This window comes from Drosophila grimshawi, unplaced genomic scaffold, assembly GCF_018153295.1.
Source record: "Drosophila grimshawi isolate 15287-2541.00 unplaced genomic scaffold, ASM1815329v1 contig_311, whole genome shotgun sequence".
Lineage (NCBI taxonomy): Eukaryota > Metazoa > Arthropoda > Insecta > Diptera > Drosophilidae > Drosophila > Drosophila grimshawi.
The window spans coordinates 24,349,980-24,369,420 of NW_025063098.1; the positions used below are offsets into that span (position 1 = coordinate 24,349,980).

General features: G+C 37.3%; 2 protein-coding genes across 2 annotated transcripts in view; both read left to right on the plus strand.

The window, feature by feature from the left end:
* Positions 1 to 19,441, plus strand: part of LOC6568156 (maternal protein pumilio) — a 29,196-nt gene that overhangs the window by 1,905 nt on the left and 7,850 nt on the right. The window contains exon 2 of the mRNA XM_001994564.2: positions 674 to 1,534. Within this exon, the coding sequence (XP_001994600.1) occupies positions 674 to 1,534 (861 nt within the window). The remainder of the gene's footprint in view (positions 1 to 673; positions 1,535 to 19,441) is intronic.
* LOC116805866 (serine protease inhibitor 42Dd-like) lies at positions 6,531 to 7,921 on the plus strand. Its single transcript, XM_032740795.1, has one exon. It carries the CDS (start codon positions 6,620 to 6,622, stop codon positions 7,817 to 7,819), a length of 1,200 nt encoding a protein of 399 aa, XP_032596686.1. The 5' UTR covers positions 6,531 to 6,619; the 3' UTR covers positions 7,820 to 7,921.

Here is a 19,441-nt window from a genome sequence, read left to right on the forward strand (position 1 = left end):
AAAATGAAATAAACTTAAACTGCGTTTATAATTCAAATTTAAAAACTTATGCTCTTCGAGTCTCTGAGGACAAACGTCAGGCGGACAGAAAGACAGACTGACACAACTGATTAATTATATATTTAAACGTCCTTCTGAATCTTACATACATTTCACCAAACCATTATATCCTTTTGAACTATTTTTAATGGATTAACTCGGAAATAAGGGAAGAACTATGCTCCACAACCACAACTTGTTATGTCTGTTTATATAAATGTAGAACTAATGAATCAGTCAACTTTTTAAGCACTTTTCTCAGAGGCGTTTCTTTATTTTTTGAGGAACATGTTACTTTTTACTAGAGATATTTCAGATAAATATTTTGTTGTGTTTTCGTTAATTTCGAATTGGAATTTTCAGTAATTTTGCTGAGTTTTTCCGAGATCATCTGGTGTCCCTTTGCCTTCTTCCGTTGCCAGCAGACTTTGCGCGATTTGTTTGCTTACCTTTTACCCTGTTCATTCTGTCATATCGTGAATACCTTTCTCGAGAAGGGAGATTATAGCCTATTCCAATGATTGCATAAGCTGCAGTAAATCTTTGGAAGGATCTCTTTTCGTGTGCATATCTCAAGAATAACTGTTGAACTGAGTGACTAATTTTGTACCACTTTTTTTTTTTGTGATTTCAGAATCCTGATAAATGGAAATATAATCCACCAATGAATCCAGCAAATGCCGCACCTGGAGCACCGCCCGGTAACGGCAACGGTGGCAGCAATGGCGGCCCCGGTGCCATTGGCACCATTGGCATGGGCGCTGGCAGCGGTCTGGGCGGCATGGGCAATGTAGGTGCCGGCAGTGGCGGCACCAATGGTGGACTGCATCATCCATCGATGGCAGCTGCTGCCGCTAATATGGCAGCCATGCAACAGGCTGCGGCAGTAGCCAAGCACAATCACATGATGTCGCAGGCAGCAGCCGCCGCCGCTGCCCAACAGCAACAGCATCCACAGCAGCAGCATCCACAGCAACAGCATCCACAGCAGCAGCAGCAACAGCAGAATGCTCAGGGACCACCCCATCATCTAATGGGTGGTGGCAATGGGCTGGGCAATGGCAATGGTCTTGGCGGCCTGGGACAACCGCATCCTGGCCAGCAACAGCAGCAGCAGCAACAACAGCAGCAGCAACAGGGCCAGGCACATCCCGGCCAGCATCAGTACAACTCGAATCTGCTTAGCCATGTGATGAACAATCAGGTGGCAGCTGCAGTTGCCGCAGGCGCCGCATTGGGGCATATGCCACCGTATGCACAAACCGCTGGTAATGCCGGCAACATGTATGATCATCATGCCGGTGCACTGCATCCGGGCATGAACGGCGGCATGCCGAAGCCACCGCAGGACTATGTCTATATGGGCGGACAGCAACATGCCGCTGCTGCCGCCGCCGCTGCTGCAGCAATGGGTGCAGCCCTAATGCCACCACAAAATCAGTATATGAACAATTCGGCAGCAGCTGCCGCCGCCGCAGCCAATCGGAATGCAGCAGTGAGTATCCAAATATATATATTTTAATGGGCCAAATTGGGTAAAAACAATTCTATATATATATAATTATACATATATATATATATATATATATGTATGTATATATATATTTTTTTTTTTGGGTCTAATCAGTTATTGGCTTTGTGTTTCCGTTTTTGGTTGATAAAATCTATCGACAATGATTGATTTGATGCTTATCGATTGGGGTGTAATTTATGATTGCGTTTCGGAAAATTAATCATTGGATACGCCTTTATGAAGGATGTGTTTTGATAATGGAATTCCTGAATTTACAGAAATCAAAACCATTAAAATGCCAACTATATCCAAATCAATTCTTTTTCATACTTATTTCCTACCAATTTCTTCGAGTTAGGATACATTTGACAAAGTTTCTGAAGCACATACGACATATTAATTTAACAATTTATAAAATCGATATTAAATTAACTGTTAGAACTAGTAAATAACTAATTAGTTGCATACGTCAGTATTCCACGGCTATTCATCATGGTATTCACGTATGACACAAAAGGAAACTGCTTTCAAGTTTTCCGTCTTACCTTGACTTTTTCCTTGACACACTTGTCCAATTAAAAATAATTGTTCAAATCAATTTCTGCAATTTCTACAATTTCTTGTGTTAAGTTGTTTATTATGGACTCAAATGGCATTCTTATGAATTCCAATTAATTTACTTTTCTATTGACCGAAGTTATCGAACAATATTTAAATGATCTTTTTCACATTATGATGCAATTTTGTCGATCTATAACCTTAGTAATATTAACAATAGAAAGAAGTTGAACTGCCAATATCCATGTTTTAGTCAGGGAATAGAAACATTATGTTGCTGCTGCTACATTTTGAGAATTATATATATATATATGTGTAACATTTTTGGTTTTCTGTTTTGAGCTATTTAACTGTCCATAGACGTATATTATATACACGATAAGGTCGTAAAAATTGATTAGATGAGTATTTGTTTGCTTTAAAGTGCGAGTCGCATGCGCTTCTCTTACAACATCGATGAGTTTAATTACTCAGCTGTCCGGTTGTTGACTTCGGATACGGCCGGCCCCCTTCAACACTTGGTTGTAACTGCTCCATTAAATATTTATGTATATTTACACATTTTCTTTTATTTGACGGGCTTATTGTCTGAGACGCTAATTATTGTGTAAGCATCGCAGGCTATTGCCAAAATGTCGAACTTAAACCTAAGTTATTGATTTTAAAGTTTTTGCAGCAGTTTCTAGTTTTGCCAACATTGCCAAGGGACAATTTGTTTTTATGGGGTTTGTTGCGCTTTTCGTTTTCGGCCATTTTGCGCTCTTATCGTAAAATTTGCTCATGGGCTTTTGGTTAATCAATAATTTGTTTGTTTTTGTTGAGGTTTTTTTTTATTTGCGTTTGTGGCACGTTGTATACCTCCAAAAAATTGCAAAAAACAAACAAGCCCATGTAGTAGCTGCAAATTGCAAAGTTTTCCATTTCTCTATGGTTTTTGATTGTTTGCTTTTTCTAGTTTTTCCTTATAGACATATCATAAAATTGGCTAATTTTGCAATTTGTTTGCTTTTTTGTTCTTAATAAGCAATGAAATTATCACTCTTTGGAAAACAGTTCAAATAGACATTGGTGAAATTGTAAATAGTATTGTACTATAACAATAATATTTGATTTTCATAATTTGTTTTTACTTATTTTTGTATGTTAAGCAAGATTTGACTTGGCTGCTTATAACTTATTGTTTATAAATTTCCCTAAATGATTTTTGTGAATCACGTTTGCAACTTTGTGGCGAATTAGTTATTTCTTTGCCAGTTGCATTTTCACTGGATTTTCTTCGTTGCAGTCAACCAGCTGCAGCTGTTCAGAGACTAAAGACTTGTGACTTGAGACACGTTTCAGAGCTTTGGCTCTCTTCATTCTTGAGTCTTCAGTGATGGCTTCTGATTGCCTCGCACTTCTAGTTTTCGCTATTCTATTCCGCTAACAATTGCATTCCGGTTGCCATTTGCTACCTTATAAGCGCACATTGCACACACATACATGTGTGTATATTATAGACATATATATATATATATATATATATATATATATATAATTATAAATACATACAAATGTGGCATCTGTGTTGGTCTAGTACTACCCAGAAAAAACCACTCGCATTTATAAATAAAAGAATTTAATACTCGACTTGGACTTAATGAGCTCTCAGCTAAGCTCCACTTGCAGTTTTTCCACCTCTAGTTGTGCCTCGTATTTCTACGTTGACTCATTGTTGTTGCTGTTGCTGTTGTTATGTCACTAACGTTTATAGGAAGAGCAATTTTAATTAAAGAATTTCCCTCGTTGAGGTTTCTACTTAACATTTTTAGCGCTTGGCTTGGCATGCGACAAGCAGGAAGCTGTTTAAAGCAGGTACAAGAAGAATAAGTGCAAAAAGAAGAAGCAGATGCAGTCCTGCTCCCTACATAGGTGTACATATATATTAGTAAATACATATATATACATGTATATATATATGAACTAGCGATGCAGTTAGAACTTGGAAGAATGATATTTTTAATGCATGTTCTTCGCACTTGTTGCAACCCGACTCTGCTTCAAAGAGTATGCATTTATTTATCATTATTCGTAAGGGTATTCTGAGGACGCTTTTGGCTTTGCATAATTTCTCTTCTTCGATTCTTGTTGTTCCCTTTGAGCACGCTACCTTTTCTTGTTTTTTTTTTTTTTCGCAACGACTTCCTTTTGTGTTATTATTTCGGAATCTCTCTTTGGCTATGAGCTGTGCATAGTACAAAATACAAAACAAATTTATTGCAATTCTTCCAGGACAGCAGCGGCAGCGGCAGCAGCAGCAGCTGTCAGAAGCAGCCACAAGGAGCAAAGCGAACATGAAACACAGACGACACAGTGTGTGGCTGTGTGTCTGTTTGTGTGTGTGTGTGTGAGCTTTTGTTTTGCTGCCGTCGCTGTTACTCCACTTTTTAGCGCAGTTCGCTTTGTGTTTGTGTTTAGGGCCGAGGCGGCAGGGCCCCACTCAGCAGCAGCAGCAGCCGCAGTCAACATTTGCCATCTTTTCAACACTGCTACGTTCTTGCTCTCATTGGTTCTCTCTCTCTCTCTCGCTCTCTCTGCGTTGTACGTGCGCTTACTCTCATTGTTGTTGATGTCGTAGGTCATTGATTTGCGCTTAACAGCGCGCCGCTGCCGGCAGAAGCCTCATCCATGGGCGCTGCTGCTACTCCTCTTTCCGCTGTCCATTCGCAGCCCTTTGTTTTAGTTGCTTTTTTTTCGTACAGGTTTCTTTTTTTTTTTTTTTTTGCTGATGTAGTTCTTGTTGTTGTATCGTTGCATGTGGCGCATTCGCTCTGTTTTTCTGGTTCTCTTGTGTGTATGTGTTCTTATTTTGTATGCGCTACTTCTTGCATGCTGTCTGCCGTCTCGCTGCATCTGTTCTTCTGTTACTTGTTCTTGTTGCTGTAATTGTCGTTTTCTTTTTGCACGCTATGCTTCGGTCTCTCTCTCTGCTGCATTTTCTTTTGTTGTTTCTCTGTGTGCATATGTGTGTGTGTGTGTGTTTTTTTTTTTTTGCGTGTGCCGTAATGATTTAAATGTGTGTCTGTGTGGTGTCTGATTTTGAGCGCAGCTTTTATTTTGTTGTCATTGTCTTTTGACTTTGTTTTTCTCTGCCTTTCTTGTTGTTCTTGTTGTTGTTGTTGGTTGCCGACTGGGCGGCAGCGGTTACTGATTTGGGGCGTCTTTAGAAGCTTTTAAAATCACCACGAAAACTTTTGTAATGCGAGTGTGCATGTTAATGTTTGTGTGCGGCCTCCGCAGTGATTGAGATATGTCTGAGCATGTCTGTGTGCACTTATGATATACATACATGTATATATATTTATATGTGTCTGTGGGTGTGTAAGAAAGTAAACTTCTCTTTGCTATGTTAATATTAACCCAGATTCTTGATGAATAGAGCTCAAATTGACTTAAATCGTTAGGGGGGCTTTGGCACTTTGATTGTCTTCGCTTAATGCGCTAAATTCTTGTTTAATTTTGTTTGACTAATTGCTGTTATCAATAAAACTAGCGTTCTGAATTGAAAATGTATTTGCTTTTCGTTGCTTGTGCTTCTGCTTCTGCTTCTGCTTCGTTTGTTTCTGACTGGTAATTATCATCATTACACTTGTTAACTTTATCACTTATCTGGTCTTGGGGAGTAAAACAATTAGCTTGTGAGGTTGTTGCAAGCATGCTCTTCTTTTGCCGCATCTTCTTCATGTTTGTTGCTGCGGCAAAGTCTCTAATTTCACACAATCTGCACGCAAGTGGAGTCTTTGCTCTGCTGCCCCTCCACCACCCACCCCCACCCCCTGGTTCACATCAAAAGCGATGAGCGCTTGTGTTTCGCTTCTAATTGAACAAACGTTGCAGTCGTTGTTGCCATGGCCGCTGGCAGCGCTTCTTCAACTTGTTGTTGCTGTTGCTGTTGTTGTTGTTGTTGCGCTTGCCAATTAGCAAAAATGTTTGCCTGACTGCAATATTACAAGAACAACAGCACGAGGCCAAGGAATTGCACCTTTGAAAGCTCGAAGCTGCAGATTGTTAGACTCGAACATACCCTGTAATCAGTAATCAATGATAAGAGATTTATTTACGAATGTGTTAGACGATAACATACTCTGTAACATATAAATGGCAAGTAGAGAAGAGTTCGTTGATAATATATGCTATATAAGAGCCAAATAAAATCTATAATATATTAGTCTTGCTCGGAAATCTATACTTCGGTTTGTGATAGAAGATACCATCAAAAAAATCTAGAGGCCATCTAAAATATCTTCGGCAGTCAGAATAGAGTATATATAATAATATGTCCAAAAATCATAGTTCTATTTTCAAAATGTTGACGTCTATTATAGTCTCTGTCGACTTAGTATTCACAAAATAACTTGGTATTTTTTAAATTTGTCAGTTGTACAAAATTTATACCAATCTTTAATCACATATTTTGAGTGATTGATAAATAGCTAAATGGCATTTAACTGGTAATCCTCGCAAGTAAATATGCCCGAACCAGAGCCAAATACCTTTTTCAGTTCGTTGGACAACTTTGCCAGTACATTTTATGGCCAGTTGGCTCTTTTATATCCTGGTAGAAATTTAATATGCTCGCCACTCACCATACAAAGCTGTCTGGCAATGCTGCGCATGGGCGCTGTGGATGGAACAGTGACTGCCAAGGAGCTGGACAAGGGAATAGGTTTCGTTTCCAACGATACCAACGAAATAGCTGAGGGCTTTCAGAATGTGCTTGCAACATATCAGGAGAACAGCAATGTGGTGCACATGGCCAACCGAATGTATCTCAGCCAAAGCGTTCAACTACGATCAGAATTCGTTGAACTGTTAACTGAGAAATTCTACTCGGAACCCGAGAATATTGATTTCGCAGAGATGGCGAATGCCGCCAATATAATCAACGATTGGATCGTATCCAAGACGAAGCGATTGATTAAGAACCTGGTCAGACCCGAGGTGATAACCAAAGCCACCAAATTGATTCTCGTCAATGTGATTCACTTTAAATGCGAATGGAGGATTCGATTTGATAAGAAGGCAACGCGTCGCGAGTTCTTTTACTTGGATGACAGGAACAGGGTGAAAACGCTCTTGATGAAAGTTCAAAATACATTCCACTATGCTGACTTAAAGGAACTGGATGCCAAAGCCTTGCGTTTATCCTACACAGATGGCGATCTGCACATGCTGATTGTTCTACCCAATAAAAATGATGGCTTGGGGCAACTTCAGCAACGGTTGCTATCAATTCCCTTGACGGATATTATTTCTGGACTGTCTCAACGAAAAGTCAATGTAAAACTACCCAAATTCACAGCTGAATATGAAACGGAATTGAGTCCAGTCATTGAGATGTTGGGCATCAAAAGGATTTTCATTGATAAAGCAGAACTTGGCAAAATATCGCCATCGCAAGCAAAGATGAAAGTTTCCAAGATTTTGCACAAAGCCTTCGTCGAGGTAAACGAAGAGGGAAATGAGGCAGTCGCAGTGTCCGAAGTCCAAACGAACAGTGGAAAACCAAAACGACCTCCTCCACCACCAATGGATTTCCATGCAGATCATCCCTTTTACTTTGTCATCTATGATGCCCAACATGGTCCACTTCTTGTGGGTAATCTTCAATCCCCTGTAGCTGCCGGGTGTATTGATGCGCCGCACAAGGCCTGCTTATGCGAAAGATGAGCATAATCTGGAAATATCTATCCCTAATATTTAATTGTCATCATATGTCATCATATCTACTTTTAAAATTGATTAAATTGACAAGTGCAGTTTACAACACAATGCTATCCAGTCGAAGCAAAAAAGTGGATAACGGGGCATATACAGTGATAGCAAAGCAAACGTTGTTGCTTATTTGTTGGTTGTCGTTTATTGTGTTTGACGAGCGTGCGAAAAGCTCAGCAGTCTCAGTCGCAGTCTCAGTCGCAGTCTCAGTCGCAGTCGCAGTCGCTGCTGGCAGTTAATTGATTTGCATAGCCGGTTACACTTACCTTTGCTCTCTCTCTCTCTCTCTCTCTCTCTCTCTCTCTCTCTCTCTCTTTCTCTCTCTCTGTCTCTCTCTCTCTCTGTCTCTCTCTTTCTCTCTCTCTCTCTCTCTCGCGCCCGCTCTCACTCTCTCTTCTCTTTCTTAATGTTAAGAGTTGCTCATCTTGTCTGCTTGTCCATCATAAGCCATTCTTATTTCGCCGACTACCTCGTTCTGCATAACTGTATTTATACATGTATGTATGTTTTGTGTGTTGCACTCATTCTAAGCACGACTTGCGAGCGATGTCATCCCAATTATCAGCATTAATTAAATAAACATTTTAAATGCAGCTTCAAATTGCTTAACACATTAATTTGCTGACTGTAAGTCAAATGATGTTTTTAATTGCCGCTACCCTTCGCCAAGTAATGCATATTAGCTGACTCATTTCGTTTGCATAAATATCCGTTCAGGAAAAAGTTTACAATTTAATATATCAAATTAGATTTCATTAGTTCTTTAAGAGAGCGACCAGAAAGCTTTCGTTTCGTTCTCAGCGGGCATTACTTGCTCTCCTCCTTATTTCTATTTTGTTGTAAATAGCAAACAGCTGCTTGCGGCAGGCTGCGCACACTGTCAATTGGGGCTGCAAATCATGATCACAGCTCAGACCCATACAAACAAAAACAAAAAAAACATATAATCGGTTTGAGAGGAGTGCACTCTCTCTCTCTCTCTCTCTCTCTCTCTGTTTCTCCACCCACACAGCGAAAGCGACAGTGTCGTTAAGCTGCGCTCAATTGTTAGTTCTCTTCCCTCTTAAATTACGTAAAACTATGCCAAATGAAGCTTAACGCACACGCATACAAATGCTGATAAATACAAAGAATACAAAAAGTGCTACTTGCACACGTGTGTAGTTGTTGTATGTGTGTGTATATGTATAGGGGGCTGCAGCCGGCTTGAAGCTTTGGCGTATACTCTCATTAGTGTCGACGTTCCTGCTCTGCCGCTACAGCATAAATTGCCTCTGATTATGTATGCAAATATGCATGAATGTGTGCGTGTGCGTGTATATACATAGATACATATACATATATGCATGTATGTTATGTATTATCGTTACGTGCCGCGAGCAACAGCTGCTACCTTGCTGCTCTCTCACGCTCTCACACGCTTTTCTTACTCTCCCGCTGTTTGGCGATTTCGCGTTTTTGCTTTTGCCGACAGCAGCAGCAGCAACAGCAACACGGGCTGACAGCCGTGTAGAATTTTTAGTTTGGCCGCAACAGTTGACTCGTCTGCATGGTGTTTTATATTCGCTAGGCCCCACCATCCGTCCCGTCTTTTAGTGCGGTGTTCTCTTCTCGTGTGCGATCGTTAAGCACGTTTTTCATTGTGTGTGTGTGTGTGTGTCAGTGAGTGAGTGAGTGAGAGTATACAAATGTTAATATATATATATGTATATGTATGTGTATATGCTTACACACCGGCTGCTGCGGGGCTAGAAGAGAGTGCTGCAAACAAACAATCGAGCGCGTGAAAAATTACCTCAAGTTTTTTGCGTGAAAAAAAGAAGAAGAAACGTAAATGCTGTAAATGCTTGCAACGTTTTGTTATGTGTGTTTTAGTGAACGTGTGTAAATGTACACATGCTAATGGTTTTTTATGTGAAAAACGCAGCTGTTGCCCGCTCGTCCATAATTGAAGCTGTTGAAAAGTCCAAATCAATATCGAAATTCATCAATAAATCATAAATAATAAGGCGGCTGTATAAATTTAGCACCAGCACCAACACCAGCACCGAACAACAGCCAAAGAAGCCTGTGTAACGTGTTTTGTATTTGCGTGTGTGTGTGTGTGTCCGTGCGACTGTGTGTGTGTGTGTGTGTGAGTTTGCGTTCCCCATTACCTTGGCGCGTTCTCTCTTTTGTGCGCTCCTTCTTTCACTTACCGTGGAATCATTACACACTCTCGCTCTCTGGATCGTGTGTCTCGTTGAGTGTGCCGTTGTTGTTTCCAGCCTGCCTACTCATGATGAAACTACTGCACGACTTCATGTTGGATGCTCGCACTGCCGAGGATGTTGCACTCACACAGGAAATGGTAAAACGACTAACTACCTTTCATATCTACTTCTCGTCCGGCTATCCTCCTATTCTATCTGTTTTATTTTTTTTTTTTTTGTGTTGACTTTATGTACTTTATTGCTCTTTGGTGGTAGAATGCTCTTCGTTGCGTGTCTCCTTTTGATTGATTGGAGCAAGTGGTGAATGCGCATTTTTGACTTTTTGCCTATTTGAGTTGAGTTAATTTTGATGAATTAGCGCGAAGACAACAGTAACATTCTAGCTTAAATCATTTGGTCAGCTTTTTTTTTTTTGTAGTTTAACATGTGCACCTATTTAACAATTTGTTAACTGTTTCCAGCGGATTATGTTATGTGAATTTGCATACGAACTGCTCTAATTATTCACGTGCAATTATTTACTTGAAATTTAGTTTCTTACTTTCACTAATTATTAGCTATACTAATTATTAGCTATACACATGGAAATATTTGATATATTGTGTCAATTTGCGTCGATTCGTTACTGTTTACATTTTAAACAGACATCGAGGATGCCCCCCAACCACTTTTTATTTGTTTATCTAGCTTATCTTAGTTTCTTTATCAACTGGTACTTGCTACTCTTCAAACTCTTCTGCTCGCTACTCGCTAATCAAATGATATAAATAGCTCACAGATAAATGTACAGTAGAAAATATCATTGTTATCAGTCCAGAGCTTTAGACATTACTTCTGTCGTATCTGTTTGAGCTTTGTTGTTGTTTTTTCTGTTTTTTTTTTGTAATGAATTTTGGAAAAAAAGTGTTTCCCAGCAGGAACGCTCACAAGCTCATATAACTTACAACAAAGCCACAAACTGCAGAATTTGAATAAATAGTGAAGAAAGTCGGTTTTTGTAGTTTAGAACACATAAAGCTGGATTTTAAAAAATCGTCTCAAAGACAGATTACAATATTGGTCGATTAGTTAGTTGTTAAATCTGTCAGAGTTCAGCTAATACTATTTTTTGTTAAATAATTTCTATAATATAAATAGCTAACTTTATCTCATAAAATGAGTACACTAAAATATTACAAACACTCAAAAGCTAAACTTGTCTTCATTAGTTAATTTATATATTTATTAATGCGGATAAAATTTGCATTTCATCTAGATAAATTTGACTTGGTTGAAGTTTTGGTTCTAGTGCATAAAAGCAAGAACGCTATAAAACACTTTCTTTAATGGTTCCCCTCGTCTCTTACAAATAAACAAAACCGTCTGAAATTTGTATATACATTTAATTTTTATTTTTTTTTTATCATTTTTGTTGCTACTACTGCTATTAGATAATAGCACAGAACTGTAGCTGCTCACTCCCAACGAATCACCGACCCCCGACGACCCCAAAGCAGAGCTAACCGCGGACCGTGGTTTTTGTTCATAGTTCTTTTCAGCGTCTGCTTCGAGTTTCATAGATAAAAAAAAACGTTTTGCGGTTCTTTCAATGCTCGAGCAATTGTTTTTATATGCATTTCACGTTGTTTAACCCTAACTTGAACAAAAATAAAATATATAAAATACAAATCCGATGGGGGCAACACACAAAATGCTGAAGAATGAACTCAGCTGAGGAAGCGACAAGGAGAGTGGTCGGAGGGGAGGTAGAGAAGTGAAGAGGGGTTGTAATTTGTACAACATTTTATGCTGCTTGCCTTTTTTTATGTTGTTGCCCCCTTCTTTTGCCTGGTACCGGTTTCGCTTTTTTTTTTTTGAAGGAATTTACATGAAAATATATATTTTCCGGTTTCAATTATATGCAATACACATTGCACACACATGAGTGTGTGTATTGTGTGTGTTGTGTGTGTATCGGGGTCTCCCTTGCCTTTTTGTCTAGTCTATTTCACGGTTGATTACGTTACGTTGTCATCGTTTCACTCGTCGTTGCCCGATTAGCTGAATTACTCGCAATGGGCGTGGCCAGAAGTAATCATCATGTTGATGATGTTGATGGCGGCTATAAACGCTAAAAACATTTCAATCATCTCAATTTGATGGCAGTCCAAACTAAATGTGTCATACGTTTTTTAATTGATCCAATATCACTGAATATTTACTATTACTATAAATGTTATACATTCTATTTAATTATTTATTTGTGTTGTGTTCAATACATAAAATAATATTCTCAGTCAATTATTTATTGTTTTTACGGTTTTTTTTTCTTTTATTTTATTATAGTTCAAATGTTTTATTTGTGTTTCATATACACCAATATATTTCAAATTCCGTTGGAATTCTGTCTTCAGGACTGTGTAATGGCAAAATATGATTGAGTACCATTTTAACTTCACCCCTCCTCACCACATCTTTCCCAGAGCTAAGTAAGCCACTTTCTTTGAATTACGTATGGCATTTGACAGTCACATTTCGCCGGCAGCCAAATTAGTATGGCATTTCTTGTTCAATAATACTTTAGCTGCAATGTTGCAAAACAATTTGACAAAATTTCTAATGCAACAAATGCAAAAAATGTGCAATTTAGACACGTGACACGTGAATGTTATACAAGTGAAAAAAGGTGAGAGAAAGCACCTGAAAATGTCTCGCACACGTTACCTTTTTCCACACCCCCTAACTCTCCCCCTCTCCTATATTTTAATTTGACGGCTTTTGCTGTTTGGCTGTGGTATTTATTGGATTTGTACCACGCCCCCAATTGCAACGCCAGCAAGTTAAGCTCCTCGGGCAGTTCCTTTGTTGGCCTGCCCACCTGTCAGTTCTCCGTCAACGTTTTGTCCTAGTCAATGTCAGCATTTGGGCTTTTGACTTCTGCATTGAAAGTCGAACTCACAACTAGTTCACTATATAAAGAAAGTGGCTTGAGAAAGGTAAAAAAAAAAATGAATCTTTTTGAATCGCGCAAAAAAAAATCCTTTATCGTTGTCCTATATTTGCTTTCTTCTTCTACAATTCTGTGGACCAGATTAAGTTAAACTAATTTTACGATTTAAAAAACTAAACGGCAATTTTATATTTTTTTTTCACTTTCTTTTCGAGCAGATCTAGTTAGAAATGATGTTAAAGTCTTTGGCAAACATATTTGTTCAAATTTGTGCGTGCAATCCAATTTTAACATAGCAAAAATAATGTTGTCAGATGGGGAAATACGATCGAATTTCATTTCGATTAAGGTCTGGATTGATAATTTAAATTGCTGAATCAACTTTTTTCTCCAAAAATAACCCCTTACATCTGTAAAAAGAAACTATTCAAACAGCAATTTTCAAGCAGCTTAGTTACAAAATGGGTTTATTTATAGAGGACAAAGTGTTTAAACTGCCGAACGCAGAAAATTGAAAACTGAATGTAATAGCCGAAAATTAAATCTCACATTGAAATGCGAAATGCGTTTTAAATCAAACTTCAAAAGAAACGGTTTATTTGAACTGAACTTTGTGTTTTTTTTCTTTTTCTTTTTTTTTTTTGTTTTGTGTGCACTCGTACCACAAAATATTTACACAAAAAGCTGGCGCATGCAAAGTTGCCTTGCGAATCCCGTTGCCACCATGGGTTTGCGGGGTTTTTGGTGGGGCGGGAGGCAACCCACATAAATATGCACAGTGGCATCGATTGAAAAGCGCAATAAACGCATTTATCAGCGCTTACTTTTGTTGCCTTTTTGGCCAAGAATAACACACGCTAAAAATCGATAGAGAACCCCTCCCAAAAAAGAAAAGTAAAGAAAAACAACAAAGCCGTACTGTGGATGTAAGTCAAAATGAATGCTACACGCTTGAATAATTGCAAAATAAATGTGATAAAGAGATGACAAAATCAAATTTAAATATAACCAGTGAATCACAAAAAATACCACAATTAAAGATAATGTTAAAATTTAATGTTACCCAGTTAATCACAAAAAAAAAAAACTAAATCGAAGTGCTTGAAGGATTTTTATAGAAAACATTGATTGAGTATAGGATTTCTCATTTGGAAGTTAATGTTTTCCACTTAGAATATTTTTAATATATTTTTTTATTGTATGCATATCATTTATCTAGTTAGTTTACGCGTTATCTTAACTTTCCTTACTCCCTCCAGCCCCTGTCCGCATGATCAATTATTACTCATAAATTGGTTTTCTTGTTCGTGGCATAGAACTGTCTGTTGGATTTCTGTGTTGCATGTAACCATTGAACATAATCATGATTATGCTATCACATGCCACGCCCGCATTGACACACACACACATACATAAGTACTCCTGTTCCGGCAAATAGTAACCAACTGTCGGGCATTTCTTTCTCCTTGTTCTTCATCCTGTCGACTGACGGAATTTTCATTGCTTTTGCCTGCTTTCATTTTGTTGTTGTTGTAGCTATTTTCTTTTTGTCGTATGATGACACGCAAGAGGTCTTTGCACCTGATGACGACGAGTTGGTTACCAACTCTGAACTCAACACAAAACAAAAAAAGAGGCCCCCTCAGGCTGTGAATGTGCCTCAAACCGCTCTTGGCCGAGTTTTGAATGCCTGTTGCCATGAGATTTATGCGAAAATTTTGCGCAAAAATTGCCTCACTTTTAACATAATAATCATATACTGTGCGGCATGTCAAAATGTAGTTACTAAAGGAGTTTGGAGCATATTCTTTTTGTCTTCAACTTGGCATACAGTATTTGAATGCAAATATTTTAATTGGCTTAATAATTTTCCTTAGCTGTTAGCCTTTTACAGGGTATTTTCTGGCCGTTGGCTTTGTCTGTGATTCATGTGTTACACTCCCAAAGAAAAATAAATAAAAAATTAAAAAAAAAAAACAATTCAAAGTCAACAGCTTGCCTGTTAAAAAAAATATGGACAGATTTTAATGTTTTTGGTCAGTCTTGTTGTTTTTTTTTATGTGCATACATATATATTATGTTTTATTTTCATTGTCTAATATATATGTCAAGTGCATTGTTTGTTTAGTTTGTTAGTTGTTAGTTGTCTTGCATGTGCTTGCTGTGTGACGCCTCTTCAATAACCCGTTGCATTATTCTTTTTTTTTTATTATTATTTCTGGTCATTACCCAAACGCAATTAAAGCTCATAGATGGTTTTTGTTTTTTTTGTTTTATTTTGAAAGGAGGTTATCCGAATTAAAGGTCTCAGTGTGGCTATTAGATATTAAAATTTGACTGAAAACAGCATGAAGGTCATAATTATAGTCCAGATACGTGCAATTATGTTTATTCACTTTAGCCAAAGGTTTTGGTAATTAAAACAAGTCAGAGTGCGCTAGTCGAGACAGCTCGACTGCGAGATGCCCTGCAGTCAGTTGCTTAAATGCGAATAGGAAAATACATTTTATAGCCGGGTTGCACCATAGCAAACATTTCGTAAATTCACATTTTTAATTCTTCGCTTTTCCATTATGAGTCGATGTTGTGGATCAGTTTCTGAAAAGAAATAAAGCTAACTATATAGGAACTGTTCTCCTTTATAATCTACAGTTTATAAATTTTAAGATCTCTGAAAGTCTGCACGAAATTCGTGTTATTTAAAAATAGCTTATTTTTTCAGTTTAATCAAATCAATTCAATTATATATATTTTTTGCAGACTAGCGCTGATCATTTATATATTTTATTTTAAACGATTCTAAATATTTAAATGTTTTGTTTCTATGCATGTCTGTCGCGTTCATTGTTAGCCTACAAAAAAAACATCAAATATGAAAAAGATACATTTACACACCGCTTCCCAGAACCGACATAAAAACAACAAAAACAATTAGAAATTCCAAATTTACTTTAAAGAACAAAATGGGCTGTTTTTATTTTCGACTGGTTTTCTTGCTTCTTCTTTTTTGTTTTTGCGTTTTCATTTTATTGTTGCTGCTCACGAGCTAATGCCATCCACCCCCTCTTGTCATTGTGTTGTCTGTCGCTCTCCCTTGCTCCCTCTCTCCCTCTTTCTTTCTGTGGCTCACTCTCTTTTTGCGTTCTTTTGCTATGCTTTTCTTCGTTTAGTTGTTTGTTTACCTCATCGTCGCTTGTTCTTCGCTCTTTACGGCTTTCGCGTTGTATTCTTTGCTTTGTGCGTTCTCCGTCGTCGTTTTGTTGTCGTTTTGCTTATGGGCTGTTTGTCTGCTTGTCTGCTCGTCTCTCACGCATATTTTGTGGCCGGTTAGCCTTTTGGTCTCTCTCTCTCTCTCGCTCTTACTCTCGCTCTCTTCGCTGTTGTTGCTATTGGTGTCTGTTCACAGTCAAGGACAAGTTAATGAACGATTTGGATTTGAGACGTTTTTCTTCTCAACTTTATAGACTAGACGAAGAGGGTATGTGTGTTTGTGACAGGATTTTTATGGCTTACCCAAGAAGGGTTTAATGAAGTTGTGCTTAAGTGGGTAACACTCAGAATGGTATCCGACCCCATAGATTGTAAACATTATTGATCAGCATCAATAGTCGAGTCGACATAGCCAAGTTAATTTTAGTTATAGACTATTGAATAGTTATTATAATTAACATTCGAATATCCATGCCTATCGATCGATTATCGATCGTAATAGTTTGCACAATTTTCAACATGAGACTATTCATATGGGAAAGCAACATTTATCTTATAAATACTAGCTTACAGCGTATCTTCGAGTCGAGCACATCCAATTAGAGCATTCTTAGTTGTTTACGCGTATTTTGTTGACTCATGTCGTTTGTTTTTTAATTTGTTGTTTCTCTTATTGCTGCTTATTCATTAAAAATTGTTTTGTGCGGCATTAATAATGCAAATTATTTTCATTATTTTTTCGCGATGTTGTTGAATGAAAACCGCCAAAAATGCACAAACAGCGGTATTTCTCTATTTATACGCTGTTAAATGTGGGGAAGTAAGAGCCACTTCCGTTTCGTTATAATTCTACAAAAAAAATAGTTCTACACAACGGAAATTGGCAAAATCGATTTAGATTCACAAGTGTCAACAAATTTGACGCGATTGCTTACTGGCAACTTTGTAATACTCAAAAATATTGTAACCATATTTAGGAAATCAATTTTCACAGAGTATTGCCCAGTCGGGAGCTTGCGATAGCTACAATTATTTTTGATTTTTCGCTTTCCGCTTTTTTGTCATTTCTTTTCATTTATTTGTTTCGCCAAGCGTCGCAGTTTTATTTGTTCTATTTTACACAAAAAAAAAGTTTGCACATTTTTATTGAGTTAAGACTCATTGCGTTTTATTTAATTTAATAATATTTAATATTCAGTTTTTTTTTGTCAATTTGCGCGGGTGCCAATAAGTCTCTATAAAGTTATGACCTACATTACATGTACACCTAGTTAAGCATATTAATTTCTTATTTGCTTCATTATGAAATCTAATGTGTCAGTTGCGTTAAACTGTCCATAATTATTATTACGAATTTTGTTTTTATTGTTTATTAACACAATATTGTTGTTGGTGTTGCTGGTGGTATTGCTATTGCTATTGTTGTTAGTATTGTTGTCTGGTTAATCTGTGCGACAGGCCCAGTTGGAAACACTAATTTTTTGTTGACGCTTTCACACTTTCCGTAACGTTATTGTTGACGCTGTGTCTACCCTATTTATGTAAATGTATGAAAAGGGGTATATTGGTGAGAGGTTTGAAAATATATTGGTATTATTTATACAGAATAAATCTATTTACTACTACAGATTTGATTTATTCGTTTTATATTTTCTTTCATTTTAATTTTATTTAATTGAATTCGTCGCTTTAAATAAAAATTTAATTTTAAATTTAGTCTACATTTAATAAACAAATGAATAAACTAGCATATGGAGCGTAAAATGCTGGTAATTTCGGCATTTAGCTATTTTTGGAAATTTGATCAGCTGAAACGCCTGTCTTAAGATGTATTTACATGTATCTCCAAAAGGGTATTCTTGAGTATGCAACATCACATTTACCCTTCATTGTCTGGATGCCATTTTTGCAGTGCTTGAGCTTTTTGTTTTGGACTGTGCAAATATTGGATAACAAATATCTTTTGAGCTTTGCTGTGTGTGTGTGTTTCCGTGTGTGTGTGTGTGTGTGTCGAATGTGTTTTTCACTTGCTTGGCCCTTTTCGGGTTGGCCTTTTCAAAATTTATAGCGCAAGGTTGTAAAATTTGTAAAAAGAGTTGGAGCAACCCTGAAACCTTTACGAATGCCATAAGCTATCATTTTATGTGAAATTGAAGAAGGTTAGAAAGAAATGCATGAAATTTGAGCAAAAACTGATATATGAGAGATGAGTGCGCTCAGGAAAGTTCATATATAGTACAGATGGAAAGTTATATAAAAGAATTCTCAAATAGTGTTGAATAAAAATCCACAAAATGTGCATTATTATTGATGTATATTTATTTAATAACAATTAAAAACAGTCCAAAGTCTTAAAAAGCTTTTTATGCATAAAAATTCTAAATTAAAGTTACAAATAAAATTATAAAAGCTGAAAAGAATTATATTAAATAATACATTTAAAATTAAAGAAAAAATTATCGAAATAATACATAAATTTGGGGAATTAGTATAGAAAATTGTGCAATTTTTATTGCAATGATTGGGGAAACACACAAAATTCCAATCAGACCAAAAATTGTTAAGCGTTAGCAAGTGAAGCGAAGATAGATAGATAAAGATGGAAAAGAATGGGACATAAAATAAAGAAAAAATAGGCTAATATCTGAAATTGTGGAGTAGGACTACAGTTTCCCGGAGATATAATAGTAAATATGCTAAGATATGCCAGATAAAAGTTTTGGTATAAGCCATTTTCATTTTCTAATTTAAAACGAAAATCCATTCAATGTTTATATTAAACTTAACAATCGATTCACATGCCGCATTACAAATTCAACTCTAATCATCATAACCCTTTTTTTTGATGGGGCTAACTTAAAGCCGAAACGAAACTCCTTTTTAAAGATTACACCACATTGTGCTTTTAGTATGTGTGTGTGTGTGTCTCTCTCTTAGTGGGCGTTTGTGGAGGTGCTGCTACTGGAATTGTCTCATTCAGCATGCCACATAATTCATGGGACTCGCGAGGCAACAACTGCGACTCCAGTTAACCGTTGACTGTTGCTGCCTCGTGCACACATACATCCATATATATACACACATAAATATATATATATATATTCGAGTGATGGGCATAAATTAAATATTTAAAATGGTATTGCCAACAAGCAGTGTGTGTGTCACGTGGCGTGGCACATATCGCGTTGACGCATTATGACGACGCATTCGCCTTGGGAATAGCAG